This window comes from Delphinus delphis, chromosome 7 (assembly GCF_949987515.2).
Source record: "Delphinus delphis chromosome 7, mDelDel1.2, whole genome shotgun sequence".
NCBI lineage: Eukaryota > Metazoa > Chordata > Mammalia > Artiodactyla > Delphinidae > Delphinus > Delphinus delphis.
This window is the reverse complement of record NC_082689.1, coordinates 28,614,672-28,642,667: the sequence shown is the minus strand read 5'-3', so window position 1 is coordinate 28,642,667 and position 27,996 is coordinate 28,614,672. Positions and strand designations below refer to the sequence as shown.

Below are 27,996 nucleotides of genomic sequence, written 5' to 3'. Positions count from 1 at the left end.
AATGTTGCATAAGTTTTCCTGTCCTTTTTTGCTTGTAGGGAAGCAGCACGAGAGTGTCGTAGAAAGAAGAAAGAATATGTGAAATGTCTAGAAAACAGAGTGGCAGTGCTTGAAAACCAAAACAAGACACTGATTGAGGAGCTAAAAGCACTTAAGGACCTTTACTGCCACAAATCAGATTAATTTGGGATTTAAATTTTCACCTATTATGGTGGAAAAAGGACTGGCTTGGCCACAACCAGAAAGACGAAATAAACATTTATTTTCTAAACATTTCTTTTTTTCTATGCGCAAAACTGCCTGAAAGCAACTACAGAATTTTCATTCATTTGTGCTTTTGCATTAAACTGTGAATGCTCCAACACCTGCCTCCACTTCTCCCCTCAAGAAATTTTCAGCACCACGAATCATGAAGAGACTTCTGCTTTTTATCCCCCGCCCTCTTCAAGAAGTAATAATTTGTTTACTTGTAAATTGATGGGGGAAATGAGGAAAAGAAAATCTTTTTTTAAATGATTTCAAGGTTTGTGCTGAGCTCCTTGATTGCCTTAGGGACAGAATTACCCCAGCCTCTTGAGCTGAAGTAATGTGTGGGCCGCATGCATAAAGTAAGTAGGTGCAATGAAGACGTGTTGATTGCCAAATTGACGTGTTTTCACATTTTCATTGTGAATTATGTAAGATTGTTAAGAGACATACCCTCTAAAAAAAGAATTTTAGGATGGTGTTGAAGAAATTAAGAATGAATTTGGAGTGCTTTCTATGTACATTCTCTTCAATACTGAAAACTTGTCCTTGGTTCTTAAAAATATTCTGTATTAACTACAGCTCTTCCATAGGGCAGTTTGTTGCTTCTTAATTCAATTCTGTATGTGTTCAACATTTTGAATACATTAAAAGAAGTAACCAACTGAATGAAAAAGCATGGTATTTGATTTTAAATTAAATCAAAGTAAGTAAAAGTACAAAGCTTGTTTTAGTTTAGTACTAAATTCTTAGTAAAAAGATGCTCATTAGTAAACCAATCCCTTGAGTTATATAACAAGGTTTTTAAATAAATGTTTTTGTCATCGCCTTCAAAAATATTTATATTGTCACTCATTTACTTTAAAAGGTTTTTCTAATTAAACTGTTCCCCTTTGCACTTATATTATACCACCAACAGGAAAGCCTTCAAGATGTTAAAGCAAAGTGCTGTATTTGTTTATAAAATGTTATGTGTTGTAGAAAAATACTGATTTTAAATCTTTTCCGTATTAACATACTTTAACAGAGTAGTGAATTTTTTAATGAAAGAAGTTATAAGGATATAGTTCTTTTAAAGTACAGTATTAGATATGCACAAGGAAAATAATTTTCTTCAGACATATTTGAATGACTGCTGTACTACAATATTTGGATTGTCATTCTTGCAAAACATATCTTTGTTGTTTTCTTCTATTGATAAAAAGGATAGCTATGCTTTAGCTTTCCAATATGCTATATATACCCTTTGTTATTCTGTAAAGGAGCTACCTGTTTTAATTCCTTACCTATAAACAGTCTGTATTTGTATGTATCACACATTGTTTCAAGTACTACTTTTAATTACCAATACTCATTTTATTCACTAAGCTTGATAAATTTAAAAGTTACCCTTTAAAAAAAAATAAGACTGAGGTGGATTTGAAAAATTGGAGATTGACATAATGTTAGATTATAATTTCTCATTTGAGAAGGTATTCCTTTTTTAAAAGAGAGTCTAGAATTTAATGTTTTATATTTAGTCATGGGTTGTTTTTAAAAGTTAAGTTTGTTAATGTGTTAACAAAATATGCAGATATGGGTGTTAATTATTGAGTCCATTTTGAAAAGTAAGATTTTTAATTAATATTTGTAAATGGTATATTTTTATTTGTAACAAACCGTTGTCTTTTTTCAAGGATGAACAGAGTTTATGAAGGAGCACCATTCTAAGAATTGAGTGATGTAGTCTTATATCTGGACAGTTCGCCAGATTCTCAAGAAGGCTTTCAAACGACTGTAAATTTTGTTGTTTATCCTGCTGAGCTAATGGGGAAAGTTATAGTGTAAAAATTATTTGTATACCTGCATAGATGTGTCATTTTCCAAAACTGGTTTAATAGAAACCAAGCAAAATCACAAATCTGTTCACAAACTAGAAGTCTTTCTTTGAGGCAGAATGTCAGACCTGAACATTTTAAAAGTCATAAGCTTTATAAATGAAAATTGCCTAGTATTTAGCAAGTTAAATGTTTTCAAAAGTTGAGGCTTTCTATTTAATTAGAAAGTTGGTGGTCCTCTTAGTCCCTGATAAATCAAGGCAAGTCACATCCATATTAGCTGGCTGCATTTATAAGTTACAAAAGACTGATTGCACTGGTTTGAAGTCAGTTACTTAATGGTGAGGTAAGAAATGTATTCTGTTGCTAAATCTGTTTAGACCCTTGGAGAGATTTGAAGATTTCAGTTTATACAGATAGAAATTAAGCATATTTTGAGCAAACTTTTTTTTAAGAGAATTGGGAAAAAGGTGTTTGTTTTTAAGCATGCAACTTTGAGAATTTTTGTTAAGAAAACAGCATAATTTTTAAAAATCTTATAGCCAATAACATGTGGCCACATTATGTTTTTTCTCTTCATTGGCCAAAAGGGAATAAAAATGTCATCATAGGAATCTGTACATATGCTACTGATTTGCCTAGAAAATAGCAAGTTTGGTATTGCTCACTTTGCAAATATAGGGCCATGTGGCACTTTTATCTATAGGACAGATTAACTAATAAAAATGAAGTGGGAGGGGTTTATTTTTTATATATTGCTCTTATGAGTTTTCAAGCTTTGATAGTGTTTAACTGAAAAGTGGTTTAGAAAGGGCTAGATCCAATGTGTTCACATTATTAAAAATTGATATCAGATGTAATTTTTAAGTTCATTTTTCAAACTCAAGTACCATATTGGCAACCATAATATTGTCATAGGTGCTCTGTTGATTTAGATATTCCTGGCGGGGGGGGGGGAATGGCATTTGTATAATATATGTGTATATATATATATATATATACATACAGTATATAATCTGAAGCTCTGAGAGCTCTTAAGTCAGGAATGCTGAGTATTATAGTATACTGAGGTCAGATGAAATTTTACATTTTTGTGTATTTTATTGCATCACTTTTGGTAGTTTCTTGGACTGAATTACCCCAGCACTCATGATTGATGTTTTTTAATCTCCTGGTTTTTTTTAATTGTCAGTTTTCTTTGGCTTGATACTTTTAAATGTGTTACTAGTCACTTGAACCACCACCACCCCCACCCCCCCACAAAAAAGTATTTGGTTTTTGTGCTTTGTCTCTGGCAGCTATAACAGTGGTAAGAACATTTTGAAGATAGCTTCTAAAAGGTACCACTGATTTTTCAAAAATCATCCTGGGGGAGAATTTTTGGTGTTTTCATTTGAGCAGGGATTTTTGTCAGGAAATGTATCTTGATGGCAAGTCAGCAGCAGTGCTAGTATCTGAAAGCACAATGCCAGTCAGGCAGGCTGTCCGATCAGAAGTCATCTGGCTGAAGTTTATCTCTGTCTCTCAGGCCTAATCCCTGATCCTTTTGACCATTTGGGGTGACATGTGGAATCATACAAAGGCTTAGGAAGAAACAAGTTTGTTTAAACCAGGATGCTTTTACTTACTTTAAGTGACTTCAATCTAGATTTCATTTTTAATGTTTTTAGTTCTGTGATCAGCTGTAGTCAGCTATCAGCATATATTGTTCTCTTTATTTTGAAGATCAGAAGCCTGCTTAATTTTGCAGGATTAAAATAAGGCTAATATCTTAAAGTTAAGATTTTGAATTAAAGTGGGTTTTAGAGACAACTGTTAACACACCTTTTCAGTTTTTCCAAGAGGCTTTATTTGTTGCCATTGTAACCCTGAAAGCTGTTGGTATATTGTTTCCCATTGACTTAATACAAAAGTTGTATATTTATTTGGATTATTTTTACATTATATTCTTTGTAAATGTTTGGTGTAACTTGCACTTTTAAAAATGACCCTGTTTGGGTATTAGCAAACTTGAGAAATTCCCTCATCAATTAATTGTCATCTGACTTTTTATGTCTTTCTCCTCTCTTCAAATCATGTGGCTTTTTTTATGGCAGCTTTTTTCATTGATTAAAATATTTTAACACCTAAAGGCTAGCCTTACAAATGCTGTAAAAGAAAAATATCAGGAAATTAGATTAGACTAGCCCAGTTAATTAAAAGATGGGTTCAAACCCTATCTTACTGTCTTTCATCATGGATAAAGATAGAAGGAAAAGCAACTCAAGTGAATAAATATTTATTTCCAATTTTAAGACTGTCCACACCCCAACATTAATACTGTTTATAGAATCCCAAGATATCCTTGAATTTGCCTAGAACAGTAAAAGACTTCTCAAGGCAATTAATCATTATTATCATGGAGAACACATGTATTAATTTGATTAAATTTTTTCACTTTAAATTGTCTTTGTTAACATCACATTTGACTGATTTCAGATGAGGAGGGGAAAAGTGAGGTATGCTTAAGTAAGCCTGTAGGTGAAGAATTGTGGTATAAATTTGTTCACTCAGTTGTACAAAGCACAACTAGAACTTTTTGTTGGATGGCTTACATACATTTTGAATACTTTTAATGTTGATATGTTGACTTTTTTAAGTTGACTGCACAGTCACTGTATGTACTAGGAACTGGTTTCCTTGACTTTCTAAAATCGACGGCTAAGAGAGGCACTAATCCCTGAGGGGTCGAACATATCATGAAGCTGAGTCAGTATGGAAGAATTTCAAATAAATCAAACAGGGTGCTGAAGTTCCATCTGTCTCATCTGCTTATGATAAGTTCTTATTGATTAGTGAATGTAACTTAAGCCTTTGTATGTGTCCTCAGGGGGCAAACTTTAAGAGGGACCAGATAACGTTTGAATGGAGGGATTATATTTCAGGTGTTTTAGCTTGAAATTTATTTTTTAAAAAAATTAAAATAGGAAAAAAAATAGAACAAAGCCTGTGAAGCAATTTGATATTATAAACAGGCTGAGTTGTTTAGCACAGAGAGAAAATACTGACCTGTCTGCATTCTGGTACTGTGCACACAGGTCCTAGCTGGGTAAAACACGATACATTTTGAGTTATTCTCACCAGCAAGTAAAAGGAAAATGAACAGTCTTCAGGAAATGTCTTTTTGAAAGGGTCATACAGTAGGAAATTCAAATTTTACCTACTTTATAGAGGCATTATTTAATACTTGCCTACAGAAGTATGGCATTTCTAAGCTTGTGTCTGAGGAGCATCTCAGAGATGTGAGAGTAAATCTAAAGTAGTTAAAAAATTGGTAGGGAAGGAAGACAATCCCTGCAGATAATGATCTTACGTTAGTTGGCTGAGTGAAATGATCTATCGTTGTGTTTGGGAGGTTTTATTTTCTTATTTTTTTAAAATTGAATTGGTATATGCTTTATAGACATTGTATTTTTATCCAGGTGCCACTCCAATTTGTGTATGTAATAAAATTATTTATATTAAAAGTGGGAAATAATTCGTCAACATTTTTCTGTGAGTATAGGTTAGGATGGCAAAGAAGAGTGCTAGTTTGCCGTTTTCCATGTAAAATCCCCTACTGATTTGTCACGTCAGTTGTCATCCCCCCCAAGAAGAGGAATTATTTCTAACCTAGCTGTATCACTTGAAACTTTAGAAGCAAAATAATCAGGGAAGTTTCTAGAGAGAAAGATGTTTGTTTGGGTTTTTGGTTTTGGTTTTGTTTTTATTTTTTTGGTTTTTGCTTGAGGATTGGGGTAAAGAATACCTCCCCCCAAAACTATCAGCACAAAACAGGGTATTGATTTTTAACTCTGATGTTGCTATTGGAGTTGAATACTAAATAAGTAACTATAGTGAGGGAAATACATTTCTAATAAAATTCCCTACAATCTAGAAACATCCCTGTTTTAATTTTTTTTACCTAAATCTTTTTGTGCTTTATCTGTGTAAAAAGAAAAATGTACTGAGCTATAATGGATTTTATTAACACTATGTACATATTAGCTGCTTTGTGTTCAGAATGGTAGCAATTGCTTTGTATATTAAAGTGATCCTTGTGAATTTGTGAAATATTGTCATAAAGTGCTTTTTCTTACTGTAATCTTTGTGGTATCAACTGTCATAATACCCTTTTTACACAAACATTTATGTGCAGTCACATAAACATGCTTTTAAAAACTCCGGAAGTCTCTTTTTTGGGATGGGATCTCTACATTGTGTTTTTCACTAGTTGTGTCAAGCTGTATTTTGTGGACTTGGTTTATTACTTTTGTTAAAGGGCAAAAGTTATGCTAGAATATATCACAAGCTTGTGGTGCACAGCAACAGAAAACTAACTCAAGCAACAAGAACATATCTTTAGTTACTTAATTTCACTGTATTCCTAGTTTTTAGCACAAGATTTCTTTTTTCAGTAAGATTAAACAGTGCCTATTTGAAGATCTGGAGATGTTACTCCCCTGTTGAGACGACCAATGGGAGGAGACATATGGCCAGCTGTCTCTAATGTCATAAAACGCATCTTTGCATTGGAAGAACTGATAAGGACAGATGACTTCCTGGCTCCCCTTGTAATTCTCAAGTTCTGTGACCATAAAATGGAAGGAAAGGAGAGGAGATATGGTTAATCTGCTCTTTGCTTAAAGCACAAGAATAAAAAATTCTCTCCTGTACTATTGATTCAATTTCTGAAAATAAGCAGTTGCGTTCTAAAGGAATTTTTTTAATTGCGATGTTTATTAAGCCTGTTATCTCTGCCATTGTATTGAAGGAATTACATGAATTGTATTCCTTTTTTTTTCTTCTACAAAGAGTAACACGTAATTTATTGTACAAATAGACATTTTTGAGAGTGAAAGTGTGAGGTGTAAACCAGGATTGTGCTGAGCAAACTGGGACCTGTGTTGACCCTCCTTGCAAACCGTGTTCAGGTGCTTGGACCGCCAGTAAAAGCAAAGAGTGCCTATCTTCTCTCCATCCATATCTTTGCTGTCACTTGCTCATTTCACAAATACGTACCTGTTGAGAACGTACTTCTGGGCACAGAAGTTCCTGTCCTCAAGACGCTTTAAGACACACAGCCAAGGAAACAATTCTAACACGTTTATACAATTTTCGCCTTGAATTCCAGACTCATATTTGTCATCTCTACTCTTGATTGCAAAACAATAGGTCCAAACTGAACTTTTAATTACTCCTGTAAATCTGTTCTTCCTTTGGCTGGTTCTTCTCTGTCTTGCAGATGCTGCCATTATCCACTAAACGCAAAAACCCAGAAAAGCCCTGCCTTAATCAGTATTATCCTTCCCCTCACTGCATTTTAATTTCTCGACAACTTTCTTAAGTATATTGACCAAACTGGGGCTTAGGATTCTAAGGAGGGCCTAACAAGTGAAGAGGAAAGGTAATTTCCAGGCATTTGAATGTAATTTTTATGATTGAGGTGCAATGCACATAACAAAATTTATCATTTTAAAGTGAACAATTAGTGGCGTTTAGTGCATTCGTAATGTTGTATTACTACCACCTATATCTAGTTCCAAAACATTTTCATCACTCCGAAATGAAACGCTGTACTCGGTAAAGAGTCACTCTCAATTTTCTCCTCCAGCCCTTGGCAACCACCAGTCTTTCTGTAGACTCACCAACTCTGGATATTACACATAATCATGCATTTATCAGTACTTCATTCCTTTTTATGTCTGAGTAGTATTCCAGTGTAGGTATATGCCACAATTTATCTGTTCATCTGTTATACGTTGCAGTTATTTCCATGAACATTCATGTGCAAGTTTTTTGCTCTGGGTCTCTGTTTTCAATTTTTTGGGGTATACATCTAGGAGTGGAATTGCTGGGTCATATGGTAATTCTGTTTAACTTTTTGAGGAACTGCCAAACTGCCTCATTGGCTGTACCGTTTTACATTCCCACCAGTGATGTATGAGTGTTCCAATTTCTCTACATCCTGGCCAACACTTGTTATTTTGCTTTTTTAAAGAAAAATAGTAAAGCCATCCTCATGGATGTGAAGTGGTATCTCATTGGGGTTTTGATTTGTAATTCCTTAATGACTAATGATATTGAGCATCTTTTCATGTGTTTGTTGGCAATTTGTATACTTTGGAGAAGTGTCCAAGTTCATTGCTCAGTTTTTAATGGTTTTTTTGTTGTTGAGTCTTACGAGTTCCGCATATACTCTGCTTATTAGACCCTTAACAGATAATATGATTTGCAAATATTTTCTCCCATCCTGTAAGTTCTCTTTTCACTTTCTTGATAATGTCCTCATATTTTTTAACTTAGTTTTTTAAAGTAATATGTATATTTGGAAAAAAAACTAAACAGTACAAATGGGTGAGTTTGTGTATCCTTTTAGTGACAATCTGTGCATATACACACAAATGTAAATGTCTTTTCTCTCCTCCCTCTCCCTTTTTTATATAAATGGTGCTTTTTTTCCACTGAATGTATCTTGGCAATAGTTGTATTTCACTATATGTATATCTACCTCAGTTTAACAGGTGTGAAGTATTCCATTGTATAGATACAGCATAGTTTATTTAACCAATACCCTCTTTTGTGGACATTCAGGTTGCTTGAAACTGCTGACTGTTAATATATATACAAGTTAGTATAGATATATACAAGTTAGTATATCTCCAGGATAGATGCTGAAAAGTGGAAACTTATTAAGTATGGTTTTCTTCATATTTGGAGGTGGTTTCCTAAGCAGTATTAATCTGCTAAATTAATGAAAATGTCATGTTGGTTAGTTTTTTTTATGTTAAACTTCATAGTCTCTCTCTTCATATATATATTGTATGAAAAAAAATAGAAGTAGCAGAACCAGCCTTACACAAAGTTATAAAAAAGAAAGCTGGCCCTTCCTTTTCTCAACTCTGTTATACTGTTTTCCCTTCTAATCTCCCTGAGTAACAGTTGTTCTCAGCTAGGAAACAATTTTTCAGTATGCCATACTTTCTAGTGTTAAATTTTAACCCTTCTCTGGTTGTAGAAAGAAAAGCATAACATGATTTTTAGAGCAGAAACTTCTGAGCTAACAAATCCTCCATTTTTAAAGTGCAAAAAAAAGGCCCTGAGGACTGCCCTGCTTTTTCTGCAGTTCACGTCAGTGCTAAGAGAGCCCAGGTCTCCAGTTTCCCACAACAGGGAAATAATACTCACTGTAGTGTCTCACCTCATTCTTGTGAAAGAACTTGAAAATGCTACTTCTGTCTTGGTAGAGGTTCTGGGGAGCAGAAAAATTATGACTTTCTCTGACACTAAAATAAATCACACGTCTGTTTCACCAACTATATCTAGGACCTCTAACCAATACTGGTACATGAAAAAGTGATTTTTAAAAGTATCTTAAATTGTTGGAATTCCCTGGCGGTCCAGTGGTTTAAGACTGCACTTTCATTGCTGAGGGTGGGGGTTCGATTCCTGGTCAGGGAACTAAGATCCCACAAGCCGGTGGTGCAGCCAAAACAATAAAAAAATAGAGTGCTTGAATTTTTTTTAAAGGTGTCTTAAACTGTTATTTTTGTTTCTTGATTTCAAAAGTGACTGAAAATGCTTCTATCAACCACTATAAAGGCATAGAGATTAAACAAATGATGTTGGAAGTGAATCTTTTATATAAGTTCATAACAATTTTGTTACTGAGAATATGCTTTACATTTTGATATCCCTGAGAATAGGCAATTTAATAAGGTAACTGATCTGTAAAGGAATCTGTATTTTTCATGAGTATATGTTAATTGAACTCCCTTTATGAAGAGGTCACTGTTAACACTTGAAATATAAATATGAGGTACGGTCCTTGTGTTATTGGAGCATAAACTGTTTGGTAAGATGAAACATTTCAGACAATGTTACTCTGCCCTCAGTTTTCAATCTAGTGTTCAGTTCACTTAGATAAAGTATTTTGATTGATTATAATTCTGATCCTTTAGTATAAAAAAATAAATGTACCGCTAGAAACTATCTGAAGATGGTACCATGGATTCAGATGGTTCTATCATGAACTAAAGCAAGATACCCTTAAGAGGTAACTACTTAGAAGACAACGGCGTACTTTGTAGTTTTAGTTCTAAGAATCTGATGTATATTTTAACTTAGCATCTTGGCCATGGTATTTGATTTTAACTGGGAAGAAAGTTACTGATACCCACTGGCTAAGTTAACTGCATAACAGTTTGAAGAAACTGAGCAACATGAGGATCAAGGCTTAGTACAGTAGGTCCAGAGACTAGATTTCTATCCTTAACTTGAAGACAAAACAAGCACACTTAAAATGCACATTTATGGGATAAATTAATCCTTTTCTCCTAAGTAAAAAGTGTCACAACTTCGTTGACATCTATAGTGGACAATGCGCTACAATACCCAGATATAGTCTCACGTCCCCATCCCCACACACACATCCCTGAAGCACTCATCTCCCAGCTTCTGGGAATGTTCGTGGCTGATGGCTCTCAGCTGAGTCTCTCAGGTGTTGTCTTCACCCCAAGGTTCAGCTCCTTGCATCCAATGACTGACGACACAAGGATGTAAGTCCCACCCCCTGCCTCAATACCCAGCTTCCGGCCACCTCAGCTCTGAATTCCGCTGAGGACTTTCCTGACCGCATCCCAACCCAATTTCTTCCTCTTTCCCAGTCCTGCTACTTTTACTCCGTCAGAGGTGTCGCTCTCGAAAGCATTCTCATTTAAACGTTCTGCACCTTAACCTTCACCTCTGAGTCTATTTCCCTAGGGAACTGGACCTGTGGCCACATTTTGAACTCAAAGCCAGGAAAAAATCATTTGATTTTCACTTAGACAACCAAGCTATTCCTGCTGAATTTTTCTCACCTCTTCTTCTATTTGTAGGCCAAGGGGAAAGAATTACCTTCAACCTTTTCTGAGTCTTACTGTTTTATGAAAATGTAAAAGAAGCCGATCACTGCTTCCTTCACTTGGTAAAGCATCCAGGCTCCCCGCCCACTCCATGGACACCCCAAGACATTCTAATACCTCTCTCCAAAGTCAGGGATGTTAAAGGAAAGCAGCTGAATTCCAATTAGTATCTTCATTTCTAATATCATACCTAGATGGGATTAGTCTTTCATTATAGTGTTGTTGATATTGCAGGGCCTTCATTTTACTTTTGTTAAAAGACCTTCCATGCCTATGGTGCAGTACTGGCATTTTATGGATTCAGTAAGCTGTGGATATTTCAATTTCATGTGCATTTATCAGAATTGGGTTGAACTGGTACATCACAATCTCAGAACTTTAAATTCATCTTTATTAAAGCCAAACCTCTATTTAAAATATGTGTAGAGAACAAAGTATTTGGTGTTTCCACATCCAAAATATTCACTAAAAGGTTAAGAGGGAGGAGGTCTTGTTTCTAAGGGTTTACGAAGGAAATCTATCTCTAGTACCAAATACCATACTGATGTTATAATATTCTTTGGATCTCAATCTGTTTAAGCTGTTGTTTAAGCTTTTACATTGTGAAAAAAGGGCAGGGTATGTGTGTGACTTCACAAAGTCTATCAAAGATAATCATAAAACAATGTAGCAGTCAATTAACCCAGAGATCAATACCCTCTAAATGTAATGTATCTTTTTCAATCAACAAATATTTGGTTATGATATACTAGATACTGGGGAGGCTATAATGAAAGGGGCAGAAGCATTCTGGCCCTCAAGAAGCTCACAGTCTTCTGGGGAGCACAGACACTGAATAAGCAATTACCAGTACAATACAGATGGAGATTATACTTGGGGAGCTAACCTCCCATGGCGGGATGAGGTTTAAAACTTTTTTTTATTGTCATCCTATGCAGTATAAGGAGGCAGGGAAAGGCTAGGAAAGAAATACAAAAACAACATTTGACAAAGGGTAAAGCTGAAGGGAGAAACTATAGCTGTTGATTTGAAGATAACCTATTCCCAGCACATAGAGGTCCAAGATTTTAGGTGCTATCAAAAAGTAACTAAAATTTTATTTTGACTTACACCTTTGTTTATATACCTAAATCCGAAATTACGCCAGAAAGCATGTGAGACTTTAGAAAACTCACATCCTAATCTCAAACAAGCAAAAGTATTTAAGACCTAAATGCAGTAGACAAAAGATTTCAAGAGTATTAACAGCTCAGGGAATGTCCATTAAACCTCATTTGTTTTTTTCGTTTTTTTGTGGTTTTTTTTCTTGCAGTACGCGGGCCTCTCACTGTCGTGGGCTCTCCTGTTGCGGAGCACAGGCTCCAGACGCGCAGGCCCAGCAGCCATGGCTCACGGGCCCAGCAGCTCCGCAGCATGTGGGATCTTCCCAGACCGGGGCACGAACCCGTGTCCCCTGCATCGGCAGGCGGACTCTCAACCACTGTGCCACCAGGGAAGCCCAAACCTCTTGTTTTATACTCAGAAAATTAGAAAACGTATGTCTTACAATGTGTTTTAAATGATTTGCAGGATCTAGCCTCACCAAAACAAGCTCACTGCTTTGAAGATGCCTTTATACCAACCCTTCATCACAGCACCAGTGAAAATTGTTTATTGAGAGGGAGCAGTATGGGATACAGAAACAACATAAACCAAAATTGCACACTTTCCTTTAATGTTAATTGAATTTCAGAGTGAGTAAAACGTAACTAAAAAGTCACAGCAATGGGACAAAGTGCTTTGTTTTAAAACTGCACATTTGCTTTGCCTTTTGAGAACCTTTGATTAGACTCTTTGTACAGTAAGCCATTTCATTACATATGGTTATATTCCCAGTCTAAGACCTTAATTGACACACTCAGTGACAACATTCTTATAAATTATAGCCAACTATAAGTCCTCCCTCAGGCTTCTCCTCTGTGCTTTGTAAATATGTACATCTTTTTCAGGATCATAGTGAACCTTCCTCACAGTAAATTGCCTCTCAAGCATCGCTAAGAAGTTGTGATCCCGTTCATAGCGAATTCGGCAAGCTAAAAGAATCACAGAGTGGTTGCTACAGAGATGTTCCAATGTTTGAAGAAGATCTGTGAATGTTTCTTCTAAATATATGATATCAGCTCCAAGTATCAGGTCAAATTCTCCAGGTGAAAAACTCCCCAAATTCTGTCCCCAAGTCAGCTCCTTAACAACAGCTCTGGGCTGGATATGGGGAGGTAAGTTGGCTTGAACGTTTGATTTAAGAAACTCTAATGCTACTTTTCGATCCGTGATAGTCACATGAGCACCTAGAACATGGGACAGAAAGTAATGCACACATCAGTACAACTAATAGGTAGAGGGATCAAGTTAAACAGCGGGGTGAGTGTCTCTAAATATTCCACCTCATAGACACAATATGATGCCTTTGTGGAGAGCTGTGACACGTCAGAACCATGGCCAGATGCTCCTTCTCTACTGCCTGTAGGTAAAAGTGAAACTTGGTTTGCCTCTATGACACACTTGCTGTTTGCTGAAGTTAGGCCTATTAAATACAGGTGATAAGCTAGCTGATGCTTCTGAATTGTGCAGACAGAAGTGGCCCACCCTTCACAGGTATCTACCATTATACTTCATTCATTAGGTCACCATCTTTAAGTCAGTAGGCCTCAGGGTAAAATGGAGTCCAAAGATGAAAAATCTGGGAGCCAATGATTATGAGGATGACAAGATACCATAAACCGGGAAAGGTTCCTTTCTGGGGCTGAAGCTTTAAAAAGAATCAAGGAAAAGATTAACTGGCTACTAAGAAATCTCAGTCTTCCTCTCCTTATGCTGTCATGAAGCAGACCATCTATATGTATTCATGCAATTCATATATAATTATTGAAAAATAGTAGTTAGAAATTACTAGACTGTATTAAAGTACTGTAGGTTAAAATGTGAGGTAATGTTCTCTATGTGCTAAGTTTCTATGTGCAACGTGTAAAATGAATGAGGCAATATTTTATTAATCTGTTTCTTGAGGGTTGTTTACCATGAACCAAGAGATCCAACTCTTTGAACCAATATGACCGAGAGAAGTCTGAACTGGTAGGTATCCTTCAGGAGAAGCCACCACATAAGGTCAGCCCTGAAATACCTCATCTACATTGTAGTAACACTATAGTACACGTAATCCTGCTTGGTTTTGACCCCATAAATTCTGAAACTTAAAAATTATGTTTCACTCTTTCCTAAAATTATTTCTCATCTGCATCCTTCAGTCTGTAATCTTCATGGGTAATCCCCAAGAGGATCCCAGACCATTTCAGTGGCAGCTTATACGGAATGTTGCTTATCTTGACATGTAACATTAGGACAGTATGTAATTCAGTCTGACATCGGACTCAGTCCTGAGTGTGACACTATGAAAATGTGCAAGTTGTTAGGTGCGTGCACCTACCACTCTGACCGTTTGTTGCTAGACACAGTGCTGCCCAATGAGCGAAATTCAGTGATACTTTTCATCTCTCCTGATAACAGAAATCACAGACAGCCTTTTCCTGGTTTAACTTAGAACTTTACCTCTGGATTTCCTGACAGTCTACAGAGCACTCTGTTGGGAATACCGGAGTGATCTGGTCTTGTGCATGTCACCTCAGTGTTCCTGTTAATAGCTCTTGGATGGAGACCTCCTCTAACTCCTGTCTCAGGGATTTCTGAGACTACTTCTAACCTGCCACGTGTTCCAGGAGTTTCAGTAGGATCTTAATGTCAGTTGACCATTCCCCATAATGTCCATCAATTCTACAAACATCCAAGTGTCTACCAGCAGCATGGGAGAAAAACCCCTACCCTCATAGAACTTACATTCAAGTGAGGAGATAGGCAGCAAGAGGTGTTTTTAAAAGTAGGATATCTAGTATGTTAGTTGGAGATACACACTAAGGAAAAAAATAAAGTAGGAAAGAGAGACATAAAACATCAGGAAGTAAGAGAGTTGGGTAGAAAGGGAAGGCCTCACTGAGAAGGTGACTTAGGTGAGGGAATAACCGAATACATATCAGGAGGAAGAACATTCCTAGCAAGTAGAAGAGCAAGTGCAAAGGCCTATAGGGGCAGGCAAGGAGGAGGCCAGAGGGGCTGGAAGGAGGGATAAAGCAGGAGGAGACAAATGAGAGAAGTAACAGGTTAAAGAAGTAACTGGAGGGAGGCAGAGCAGCTGGGGTTCACAGGTTAAGTTCCAAAAAGGCTCTGGCTTTTTCTGAGTGAGATGGGAAGCCACTGGAGAGTGCTGAGCAGAAGTACTAGTGATCTGACTTAGGTTTTTTTTTTTGTTTTTTTTTTTTACGCATGCCTCTCACTGTTGTGGCCTCTCCCGTTGCGGAGCACAGGGTCCGGACGCGCAGGCTCAGCAGCCATGGCTCACGGGCCCAGCCGCTCCGCAGCATGTGGGATCTTCCCAGACCGGGGCACGAACCCGTGTCCCCTGCATCGGCAGGCGGACTCTCAACCACTGCGCCACCAGGGAAGCCCCTGACTTAGGTTTTAACAGAATTCCTAGCAGTGGGGCAAGGCCAGAAGCAAGAAGACCTGTGAGGAGGTGGCCACAGTGATGCAGGTGGGCGAGCTGCAGGCTCCCTCCTTGCCGTCACGGCTCCCAGACTCCCACCACAGGCCAAGTCCCAAACACAGGCCACCCAGCAGTAATCACTCTCCTGACTCTGGCAATCACTCCCTCAACCAGTTACTCGATTTTTTTTTTTGGCGGTATGCGGGCCTCTCCCGTTGCGGAGCACAGGCTCCGGACGTGCAGGCTCAGCGGCCATAGCTCACGGGCCCAGCCGCTCCGCGGCACGTGGGATCTTCCCAGACCGCAGCACGAACCCATGTCCCCTGCATCGGCAGGCGGACTCTCAACCACTGCGCCACAAGGCAAGCCCTAGTTACTCGATTTTTATCACCCAAATATTCAGCTCACAGAATATTATCATCTTGCCTGTGGTTTTGTTTTGGGAGTTTTTGTTTGTTTATTTGGGTGAAGGGTATGCAGGATGTGTTAAGTTTCTTTTCATCTATCAGTTTCCTGTATTTATTTATTTATTTATTTTTCTCCTGCAATTTAGGGAAGAAACAAATCATCTGTCCTGTAGTTTCCCACAATTTAGATCTGGCTGATTATGCCATTTGTATAGTTTGATGTGTTCCTCTGTGCTCTGTATCTCCTGTAAATTTGTTTGACTTGAGTCTGATTTTTTGAACAAGAGTATTTCAGAGGTGGTGGTGGTATTTTTCATCAAGAGGATATAATATCTGGTAGGCTCTATTTTTGTGATGTGAGCAACCACAAATACTCAATGCCCAGATCCTTAATTTATTAGATTCGTTTTGCATTTATTTGTTGAGTAAGCTTCTTTCAACTACTACTTGGTTATTCATTTTGTAGAGGAATTGTTTGAATAGAAAAGGCGGGATAAATTTTGCTCTCTCCCCTTTTATAACCCAGATTTCAAAGAGTTGGTTTCTAAGTATCCTCCAAAGATGACAAATTGGGTTTACTTTAGTGTTGTTGTATCATGAACTATGCATTAAACATATCTGATGTATTTAAACCCATGCCATCATCATTATCGATGTTCAAATTGTCTATCTTTTGCCAATGGACTTTTGACACAAACCCAGTCATCCTCGATAGCTTCCTTGCTATCTGGTACGACAAGATATTCCAGGGTCAACTTATACATTTCCTGCTACAGAACTATAATCAGCCACTTATTAAGTTTTATTTTTTACTTTTTGATGGGAGGAACAACAGCAAGTTTGTATGCTGATTAGAATGATCAGGTAGAAAGAGGGAAAAGTGGTAATGCAGGAAAGAGAACCACCAGAACAACACCCTTGAACAGGCAAGAGAGGGCTGGCCCCAGGGAGGAGACACAGTCCACCTGCATACAGCATCAGGAACAAAGGCAGACGGTGGATGCAGACGCAGGGGGTGGTTAGAGACAGTGCCGGGACGTTACAGAAGTTCTCTTGATTGCTTCAATCTTCTCAGTAAAATAAGGAGAAATGTCATCAGCTCAGAGTGAAAGTGGAGAAAGGAGGACTGGAGGTCAGCAGAGAGGGAGCAGAGCTGGACTCCTCAGCAGCACGAAGAGCCCCCCAGAGGGTCCTGACCAGGCATTTAAAATGAGACCCAGAAGTAGTCTGTTTCCTCCAGCCACATTCAGCCACCTGGGTGCAGGCCTGGAACAAGTGGAGAGCTGCACGTAACCTTGTTTTGAGCCCAGTGAAGAGGATGAAGCAAGGAAGTGCAGGGTATTGATGGTACGTGAAGATGGTAATAAAATGACTGCCCGTGAGATTTATGCTGGGTAAGGAGGGAGATGAGACAATATTTAGTTCATGAAAAACTAATGGAAACTGACCCAATAAGACAACATAGCCTGCTGTCACTCACTTGGTAATGGAAAAAGAACATGTAAACATTTGTCATTACTTTTACTTTTTAGTTTTGTAAGCAACGCCTTAATTTATTCAAATGTTGGAGCACAGAGTGTGCGCTAAAGATACAGAGATGGGTAAGAAAGTCCTTGCCCTCTAGGAACTGAGAGTCTCATGAGAGAGATAAATGTAATTATGAAGCAGTGTAGGGAGTAAAATATAGGAACATGGGTGTGCTAGGAAATTATGTGGTCACAAAGGAAAAATGCTTCGAGAGGAGCAGAGGTCGAAGAAAGATTTCGGAAGGAAAGGAAATCTGAGCTTACAGATTTGGCATTAACCAGAGGAAAGAGGTGAAGAGGGGAATTCAAGGCAGAAGGGACAGGCCAGAGGCAGGGTGTGTGTCACTGGAACTTCACTAGTGCAATTGTGCTGAGAAAGTCAGCAAAGTGAGATTACAGAGCCTCACTAAGAAGCCTGGGATTTGGCCTGCAGGCAATGGGAAGGCACAGGGTCACCCCATCACTTCTGTGTTTTACATGGGCCACCCTGACAGCTGTTGGGAAAAGTGGGTTTGATAAGACAGAGGTAGAAAGGTCAGGTGGGAATGTGGACAGAATCTTGCAGGAGACAGATGATGAGCACTCCAGCCAGACAGTGGGAATGGACAGGGAGAAAGGGAATCAAGAAATAGTTAAAAGACCCAGCAGGGCTCAAGGGCCGGGTGGGCAGCAGGGAGGGCAGGTTAAGGAGTTGGCCTGAGTGACTACTTGGATAGTGATGCTAACTCAGAACAAAAGAGAAAGGACAAGTTTGGAAAGGGAATTAGAGTTCAAGTTGAAACACGTGCTGACAAACAGCCACGTAGAGACATCAACAGCTTTCATTTAAACGTACAAGTTGAAAGTTCAGTGGAGACTTGCACTGGAATTACCAGGGCACGAACCTGTGTCCCCAGGCGGACTCTCAACCACTGCACTACCAGGGAAGCCCCTAAAAGACAATTTCTTGCTGAGCATTATATTTAAGACAGCGGTCCTTAGACTTGGTTGGGCATCAAATCGCCTGGGAAGCTTTTAAAATCCAGATTCCTGACCCCAACCCAACTTACAGAACCCTGTCTTAAAGATGTGATTTTTTTTTTCTTAAGAATAGTTTTCAAGTAGTATAAAGGCTGAAGAGGTTTTTAAACGAAGAACCAGGATTTGAGAGTCAGAATTGGATTCAAATTCTAACTCCACAATCCATTAGCTTGTGACCTTGGGCAAGTTACTTGACATCTATTAAGCCTCCATTTCACCACTTTGAAAAGAGCTCCAAGTAGACCTACTATGCCGGGTTGTGGTGAGGATGAAGGCCATAAAGACACAACACCCAGAACACAGGAACCGCCCAGGAATTAGCAGCTGTTTTTTCTTTTAACAAGAAAATCTCATCACCCTAGATTAACAGTCTGCATATTACTGACCATTTGAGGGGGAGGCTTTTTAATGTAATTTGTCTTTTCCCCCCTCTCGCTCCAGTTAGAGTTAGAATGGATGCTTCCTGAGAGCAGTGACCTGCTGCTCTAAAACCATGACAGGCACGCCGTGGGTGTTCCCCAGAGTCGGGAATCAATGAGTAAGGTTACAAAAAATGAAAATAGCTTAAAAGGGGGAACAATCAACCTCTTTCTGACATTTCCAAAGCACTACCTATTCTAGTTCTGTTTCCATTTTAAAGAGATTAACTTTTTCTTACTCCTAGGTTTCAGCATCAAAATTTCTCCAGCCTAATACTTTGTAGCCACAAATAATGAGCATGAAAAGCATGCCATAGCACAGAGAAATGTGCATGACATGTTAAATGAAACATCACATATGTGTGAAAATATACACGCACACACATAGGCACACGTATGGAATCATGATTATAACTATGATTAAAATACGGATGGAGAAAAGGAATAGACGGAAATATACCAAAATGGTAATGGTAATTATGTTGCAAAGTCATGAATAAGCAGAATCTTTGGTGAGTTTTTCCTTTTTTTTAGACTGCTTCTAGGGCTATTTTTGTAATAGAGTTTTATCATTTTTATAACAGAAACAGTAATTTTCATGATTTTCTAGTTCATCTCTTATTCCAGAACTATTTGGGTATCTACTGTGTGCCAGCTGCTGTACTAGGGCCAAGGACACACAGAATGAGACATGGCCCCATTCCTCAGGAGCCTCAGCCTGCCAGGAGAGACAGACACATGAAACAACTGCCTAAAGTGAAATGTGACAGAGCTGGGCGGAGAACACCGAGCGCTGTGGGGAAGAGAAATAAGGGAGCAATTAATTCTGCTTTGGGGCAACCACAAGAACACCGTCTGCCATTCTGCTGTTCTCGCCCCTCCCAAAGTCCCCATCTTTTGTGGCAACAATTAACTAGTCCTTTGCTCTGTGATGGTCAGAACCTTATGCTAGCTTTCCCAAGCCCACAGATCCAGATTTCTAGATCAGAAATGAAAATGCAGAGAACACTTGCTGAGCATTTACTTTGTGCCAGTCAGCGAGCTAACAGATTTCTATGCATGCTCTCATTTGATCCTTGTTGGTCAGTCACTATGGTTATTATCCCCAGTTTATTGGGAAACTGAAGTTTAGAGATCCAGCAACTTGCCCAAGGTGACATAGCTAGTAAGAATTAAAGGTGGTCAGAGCCTGTGGAGAGTGGACTTGTGGTTGGGGGATTTGAGGGCGTGGTGGTGGGGAAGAACGTATTGGGAGTTTGGGATTGGCAGATGCCAAACTACTGTATGTGGAATGGATGGACAGCAGAGTCCTACTGTGTAGCACAGGGAACTAACTGTATTCAGCATCCTGTGATGGACCGTAACAGAAAATGCGTGTATGCATGGCTGGGTCGCCTGCTATGCAGCAGAAGTGGGCACGGCACTGTGAATCAACTATGCTTTGATAAAATTAAATTGAAACAAAAAAAGGTCAGAGCCAAGTGGGCCTCTAACCCTTTGCAGGTCACCACGCTCTGCTGTCTCGACAGCAGTGAGGAGGCCCTGTTCTCAGGGGGAGACAGAAGAAACCTCATTTCCCCTTCCAGCTAAGTTCTCTCAAACGTCACAGAGACGGGACTTAGTGCCATGGAAAGAAAAGAACCTGGGCCTCTGTGTCTGACAAGCCTGGTTTGAGTCTCGGGTCACCACTGACCAGGACTTCAGAAAGTGGCTTAATCTCCCGGAATCCCAGCTTCACTGGAAAAATGAAAATTAAAAATATACCTAACATACACGGGGACAATATAAGGTCAACCTGAGGAGATCAAAAGGTGGTGTATCGGCTAGGGCCTCCTCAGTGGCTGAAAGTGCTGTGGTGTCAGACAGATGGACCTGCATCAGTTTCTATGTTCACACGTCCACCCATCGCTCCTGCCCATGCTCCCCATCAAATCCCGGGAGGCACAATCTAAACAGAGAAAGGAATACTGAAAAAGATATGTTACCAGAAAAAGGACAGGACAAAAGCGGGGCTTCAGTGGGTGCTCAAGTACCTGTACACACTTCATGGAACTCTAGATCCTGACCACCCAAGTGTGGTCTGAGGACCAGCAGTTACGGCATCATCATCATCACCTGGGAGCTTGTTAGAAATGCAGGCTCTCAGGCCCCACCCCAGACCTACAGAAGCAGAAACTGCATTTTAACAAGAGCTCCAGGTGACAACACTGAAGTGGGGAATATTATACATTGTATCTCAGAGGCTGGTCTATCCAATCAAGGCACAGCTTGAAATGTATGAGCAGGAAGTTGTAGAAAAGAGTCATCAATGAATTATAAAATAGAAATGAAGCTTAAAAATACTCTAGGCCTAAACTAATGTCTGTATGCCAAGCAAAAAACGACAAACCTTGGTATCATTTCAGAACTGCACACTGTTTAATAGATGTCAGTACAAACTGCAGGGGGGGCCAGCCCTCCCTAAAAGAAAGAAACTAGCAAAGCTTCCTCAGCAATGAAGTAAGAGACTATCTGCTCTCCCGACCTCCTAGGGTTAAATCCGAGAGTACAGAGACAGCACCTAAACAGTAAAAAGCTATGTACACAAATAAGATAATTCTCTTTGAACTCAGTTGCCTTAAGCTCATATTATGGGCATCACAGAAGTGAAGTGGGCAAAGCAATCTCCCGTGAGAAGTATAAATAATAGGATGAGAGAGGGAGAAGGAATTAGCCTTCCTGGAGTTGAGAGCACTGCAGTTGGCCTGTGACTCATAATAAGTACAGGGGGGAAAAAGGAACACGGTAAGAGGGAAACTAACAATGAGCTCTGAGTCAGGAAAAGGTGCCCCTCCATGAGTTCCACTCACACAGGAGTGAGCCATGAGTCACACTCACCCAGCAGGGCAGCCACCATGCCCACCAGCCCCGTGCCAGCACCCAGCTCCACGGCAGAGCAGCCCCTGAGCTCCACAGCTCCCATCTCCAGATATGTGGCCAGAATGATAGCCTGAGTCAAAACACAGCATGACAATTTAGGTCAACAAGCGCTTTAGGGCCTGAAGGGTTTCAAGCAGGCTACATACTCCAAGAAGACATCACATACCCCCCTCCCACCGCAAGGTTCAATTCCCAGTGTAACAGCTCACACAGGAACTCAGCTGCTGCTGGGAGGTCACCTGGAGCAAGCACAGACACCGAGCTCCCCAGAACAGCTGCCCCAGGCCCCACCAGAGGCCCTTACGGGGGACAGCAGTGGTCAGTGACACTGACCACCCAGGATAGGATCCTGCTGAATCTGGGAAGGCTAACTTCTTACTGTGTCACAGCATTTTTACACTCAAGGTTTATAAAATCACTCTGGTAGAGCTGACATGAACAGTCTCTGTGATTCTGCTTAAAGGAATGTCTAGTTCCTAAACCAAGTTCAAGTCAGCAAGGCCACAACCAAAGGGAAAAAGCAGAGCAGCACCAAGGCTCCTGGAGTTTCCTCCCTCCCGCCTACTCTCCTGCATCCCTAACGCTCGTCACCCCAGAGGAGCTGGGCATCAAAAGGGAAGTTTTAGCCAAAGGTTTGGACTTGATGTGTGAGTTAGCATTTGCATATAACTTTATAAATCACTGTATACTGTTAACGTGATTTTAAAATATAATTTGTTCTTCATGGCCACATACTATTAGCATATAACGTAATTTTAATATATAATTTGTTCTTCATGGCCACATACTATTAGCATACTTAGCAATTCCTCTTCTTGGTGAGAATGTAGGAGATTCGCCCATTCCTCGCTGTTATGTATCTTTATTACTCTTTCTGAGAAAACTTTTCTTGTAGTTACCCTGGACTAGATTCCTAGAAGTGGTATTACTGCGTTACGATATATCAAGACTTTTATTCCTAAGTGTTTCTCTAACACCCCTGATACAATATTAAAATTGTAAAATTGTATCTGCACCAATCATTTATCCAACATTCACTGAGCTCCCACCGAATCCCAGGTGTGGCTAGATGCTTAGGGCAAGTCTCTGGCACAAGCAGCTGAAAAAACAGTGCTGGGAGAGAAAAAAGTAAAGCAGCAATTATAGTATAATTTTTGATCATTACCACTATGGAAAACTTAAAGAAAACACATGATCTTCATTTTTGGCTTTGTCAGTTTACAATATTCTTTGTGCAATATTAAACTTAAAAACTAACTGAATAATTGTCCAAAACAGCTAGGGGCCCCAGTCTTCCCTCTTCTGTGCTGGGTAAATTACTGGTAAGTCATTTAATTTCTTTCAGTTTTCTTCATTCACCCTTAAAATGCAATCTATTTGGTGGGGAGGGAGCAGGGAAGTGATTCTAATGGATAGGACTTTTTTTTTGGAAGGGGTGGAGTGATGCAATGTATTAAAATCGAGTAGTGATAGATAGTTGCACCACTCTGAACTTACTTAAAAAAAACACACACACACTTTAAATAGGTGAAATGTACGGTATATGAATTACAACCCAATAAAGCTGTTACTTTTTAAAAATAGAGACCAGTCTTATAATCAATGGCTGATGCTAAGAGGCCCCCGGGGCTAACTTACCGCGTCCCAAACCACCGCTGCGACTCCCAGTTGCTTCCAGTCCTGCCGGATCTGTATCGTGTGGTTTGCCAAGGAGAAGGTGGCAAGAGGCTTGTGAAATCTCTGCAGCCCCTTTTCCGCGGTCTCTTCATAGGGCACCAGGGCCATCTCGCCCGCGCCCAGCTCTCTGCTCGCTCAAAGCTGTGAGGCAAAAGAATCCTGAGTGAGGTTCTAGCCAGAAAATGCATTCTCTCTCTAGTAGCTCCAAATGCTTCTTAAGGCCGTTTTACAAGTTCAAAACAAACGGGGTTGCGGGAAGCCTTTGTCTAATTCCTTTTGCCTGGCTCTCCTGGGAAGTGAGATTTCGCTGGGAATTCATGCCAAAGGTGCGGGATGGCTATGCACTCAGCTGTAACCACTCAGGGAATTTGCAGCGTGGTAAGAGTGAGCGAGGCGGAGGTGACAGCCGGGGGCCGCAGAGAAAGTACCGCTTCCTAAACTGCCCAGGCCCGCGTGGACTGCGGCTGCAACCCGCTGCGGTCTGCAGGGCATTTTTTCGTGTTTTGTTCTTCCCTCACTCCCTCTAAATCGGTGCGTTCAATTGCGACCACCACGGACTCGAACCTAAACTTAAACTGGGGGGTTAACGGTATGATTATCCTGCTTTACGACACCGGCTGGAGATACACGGTCGACGCCGCTCCATTTCCTGGAGACTGAAAGTGAAAGACACTCGTGGATTGCGAGTCGCTCGCGGGTAGCGAGACCCCGGGTCCGCGTGGACTCGGGCATCCGCGGCTCGGAGGCCTCCCCAGAGTCGCCCAACCTGCCCCCCAGCCTGCCCCACTGAAGGGCCGACAGGTACGCACGTCCTTCCCGCGGGCCCGCAGCTGCGGGAACAGGCGAGGTAGGGGCGGGAGCTTGGAGAGGAGCCCCCCTCCAGCGGCGCTGGCCCGCCACACCCTGAGGTCCGCGGCACCGCGTCGCCTCCACTTACGGCTCGGGAGACGGCCTCCGCCTGGTGCGCGCGACGCTTTCCCCGCCCCCAGGTCGACGGCGGAAAAATCCGCCTTAAAGGGCCAGAGAGCCGGTAGACCGGCGTGCGTGAGGGCATGCGGGCGGCCCGCGCCGGGGTCACGCGTTTCCGGTCCCCCGCCTTCCCAGGACAAGCGCTCCCTGAGCGCCGGCGGCACGGAGTGGCGGGTGTGGGGCAGGGGCCCGGAACGGGGATGCCGCGGCGGGGCGGAGGCGGTGCTCCCTCCGCGTGTGTCCCCAAGGTATTTGGGCCCCCAAGTCAGTTTCTCTGGCTGCCGAGGGCAGAGCTGGCCGGGAGAGCTAGGTGCGGAGGCCGTGGGTGCCATGGCGACCGGGAACCCGGAAGCCACCTGCCTGGCGTTGGACAGGCGCTGGATCCACTTGTATGTGTGCTCGTTCTCGCGCGCGCGCCTCTTTTGTGTGTGTTTTTCACTGTGTGTGCTTGCTTGTTTTTAGTTTTAACAGTGGTCAGTTAGGAGGTATAGGAGAAAACTCCCGCCGAAGAATACGTGGTCACACCCATCTGTATTCGTGTCACCAAAGTGAAGTCCGAATTGGCGTAATCGCGCGCTCCGCGCCAGTAGAGTGGGAAACGTGACCAAGCCCTTCGCGGAGCCCGCACGTGGCTCCCGGGACTGGATTGTTATACGGGGCGGGGCGCGCTGTCGGCCCCAGTCACGGACTGGGTCTCCCTCCTCCCGGGGCAGAAGGTGAGCGCACCTGCCCTGGGGACACCTGTTCTTGAGGTGAGAGCTGCTGAGAGTGTGGCATCTGGCCGCAGGCCCCTGGGAAGCGCGCGGCTGGAGTGAACATCCAAGAATGTGACCGCGTTGGGGGACGGGGCGGGGGGCTCATCCTTCTCCCAGGAAGGTTTCTTTTTCCTCTCGGACCTTGACCCGCGACCCCACCGGCCGCCGCTCTCTCATGGCGATTCTCAGCTCCGCCTGCACGTTAGGATGAACTGGAGCGCTTTTCAACTCCTCAGAGCTGGACGCTGCCACCGGAAAGGCTCAGCTGGTGCGCTGTGGGGCCCGAGCATTCCTGTTTTTCAGAGCTTCGCGGGTGATTCCCGCCGCCAGCCACCGGTAAGAGGCTCAGGCCAGGCCTAGACCACCCCCCTCTCCTCGCCTCTCGCATCCCGCTGGGGGCGTGCCCCGCTCTCTGTCCAGGTCTTAGAAGGCTGGGACCTGGGGCTGCAAAGATGGTTTGAAGTGAACTTTGAAGGTCACCAGTGAAGGTCTTTTACTTTTTTTTTCTTTCTTTGCTTTATTCAATTATTCATTTTTAACTTTTTTTTTAATGTATTTTTGAGAGCAGTTTTAAGTTCACAGCAAAATTGGCAGAGATTTGTACAGAGATTTCCCAAACACTCCCCGCCCCATACACAGCCTCCCCACTTCTCAACATCTCCCACCAGAATGGTACATTTATTACAATTGATGAACCTACACTGACACATTATTAGAACCCAAAGGCCACAGTTTACACATGGGGGTTCACTGTTGGTGTTGTACACCTTATGAGCTTGGACAAATGCAGAAGATATGTATCTAGCATTATAGTATCATACAGAGTAGTTGCACTTCCTAAAAATCCTCGGTCCTCTACACATCCGTCCTTCCTCCATAACCTTTGGCAACCACTGACGTTTTTTTTTTAACTCTCCATAGTTTTGCCTTTTACAGAATGTGATGTAGTTAGAATGATACAGTAGCCTTTTCAGACTGGCTTCCTTTGCTTAGTGTGCATTTAAGGTTCTTCCACGTCTTTTCATTGTTTGGTAGTCATTTCTTTTTAGTGCTGAATGACAAACATTCCATTGTATAGATGTAGTACAGTTTATCCATTTACCCAGTAAAGGACATCTTGGTTGCTTCCAGGTTTTGGCAATTATGAATAAAGCTGCTATAAACATTCCTGTACGGGCTTCTTTGTGGACATAAGTTTTCAGCTCCTTTGGGTAGATACCAAGGAGCATCATTGCTGAGTCATATGGTAAGAGTGTGTTTAGTTTTATAAGAAACTGCCAACTGTCTTCCAAAGTGACTGTACGATTTTGCAGTCCCACCAGAAATGAGAGTTCCTGTTGCTTCACACCCTTACCAGCATTTGGTGTCGTCAGTGTTTTGGATTTTAGCTATTCTAATGGGCTTGTAGTGGTACCTTGCTGTTGTTTTAATCTGCAGTTCCCTAATGACATATGATGTAGAGCATCTTTTTTTTCCAGTTTTGTTGAGATGTAATTGATATACAACGTTGTATTAGTTTATGGTATACAACATAATGACTTGATATATGTAAATACTGCAAAATGATTACCACAATAAGCTTAGTTAATATCCCTCATCTCACATAGTTACAATTTATTTCCTTGTGATGAGAACTTTTAAGATCTACTCTCTTAGCAAATTTCAAATGTACAAAACAGTATTGTTAACTACAGTTACCATTCTGTACATTACATCCCCAGAACTTATAACTGGAAGTTCGTGCCTTTTGATCACCTACACTCATTTCCCCCACCTCCCATCCTCTGCTTCTGGCCACCACCAATCTGTTCTCTATCTCTATGAGTCCTTTTTTTTTTTTTTTTAGATTCCACATTTAAGTGAATATTTGTATCATATAGTATTTGTCTGTCTGACTTATTTCACTTACCATAATACCCCAAAGGTCATCCATGTTGTTGAAAATGGCAGGATTTCCTTCTTTTTTATGGCTGAATAATATTCCCTGTGGGGAGGTGTGTGTATACACACACACCACATTTTCTTCATTCATTCATCTGATGATGAAACTTAGGTTGCTCCCACGTCTTGGCTATTGTGAATAATGCTGCATTGAAAACGAGAATGCTGATATCTCTTGAAGACAGTGATTTCATTTCCTTCAGAGATATATGTACCCAGAAGTGAGATTGCTGGATTATATGTAATTCTGTTCTACTTTTTAATTTTTAGAGGAACATCCATACTGTTTTTCATAGTGGTTGTACCAATTTACATTCCTGCCAACAGTGCACAAGGGTTTCCTTTTCTCCACATTCTCACCAACACTTATTATCTCTTACCTTTTTGATAATAGCCATTCAGCAGGTATGAGGTGATATCTCATTGTGGCATTGATTTGCATTCCTGTGATGATTAGTGATGCTGAGCACATTTTCATGTACCTGTTATTTGGACATTTTAAAATATGATTGTTTTCTTATTGTTAAGTTTTAAGAGTTCTTTGTATATTTTAGATAACAGTCCTTCATTAGATGTGTCTTTTGCAAATATTTTCTCCCAGTCTGTGGCTTGTCTTATTCTCTTGATAGTTTCTTTCACAGAGCAGAGATGTTTAATTTTGTTTCACTTCTTCTCATTTTTGTGTCTCATTAGGCTTCCAGCCCTGATTTATTTTATTTATTTTTTTGGCCACACCACATGGCATGTGGGATCTTAGTTCCCCCACCAGGGATCAAAACCACACCCCCTGCAGTGGAAGCGCA

General features: G+C 40.9%; 2 protein-coding genes across 8 annotated transcripts in view; one reads left to right on the top strand and one right to left on the bottom strand.

Annotated features, from left to right (window-relative positions):
• Positions 1 to 6,693, top strand: part of CREB1 (cAMP responsive element binding protein 1) — a 56,959-nt gene extending 50,266 nt beyond the window's left edge. For 4 of the 5 annotated variants that reach the window (XM_060016215.1, XM_060016216.1, XM_060016214.1 and 1 more), the window contains one exon: positions 39 to 6,693. In XM_060016215.1, coding sequence (XP_059872198.1) covers positions 39 to 183 — 145 coding nt within the window. In that variant the 3' untranslated portion in view covers positions 184 to 6,693. The remainder of the gene's footprint in view (positions 1 to 38) is intronic. The other variant, XR_009520111.1, reaches the window with a different exon arrangement.
• Positions 1 to 24,590, bottom strand: part of METTL21A (methyltransferase 21A, HSPA lysine) — a 56,306-nt gene extending 31,716 nt beyond the window's left edge. The window contains exons 1-4 of one of the 3 annotated variants that reach the window (XM_060016220.1): positions 24,466 to 24,590; positions 23,490 to 23,669; positions 21,810 to 21,921; positions 12,616 to 13,314 (exon numbers count right to left, since the gene is read on the bottom strand). In XM_060016220.1, the coding sequence (XP_059872203.1) occupies positions 12,917 to 13,314; positions 21,810 to 21,921; positions 23,490 to 23,636 (657 nt within the window). In that variant the 5' untranslated portion in view covers positions 23,637 to 23,669; positions 24,466 to 24,590 and the 3' untranslated portion in view covers positions 12,616 to 12,916. Of the gene's footprint in view, positions 1 to 12,615; positions 13,315 to 21,809; positions 21,922 to 23,489; positions 23,670 to 24,337 lie in introns of those variants that run through there. The other 2 variants (XM_060016219.1, XR_009520112.1) reach the window with 2 other exon arrangements.
• Between the last annotated feature and the right edge of the window lie 3,406 nt (positions 24,591 to 27,996).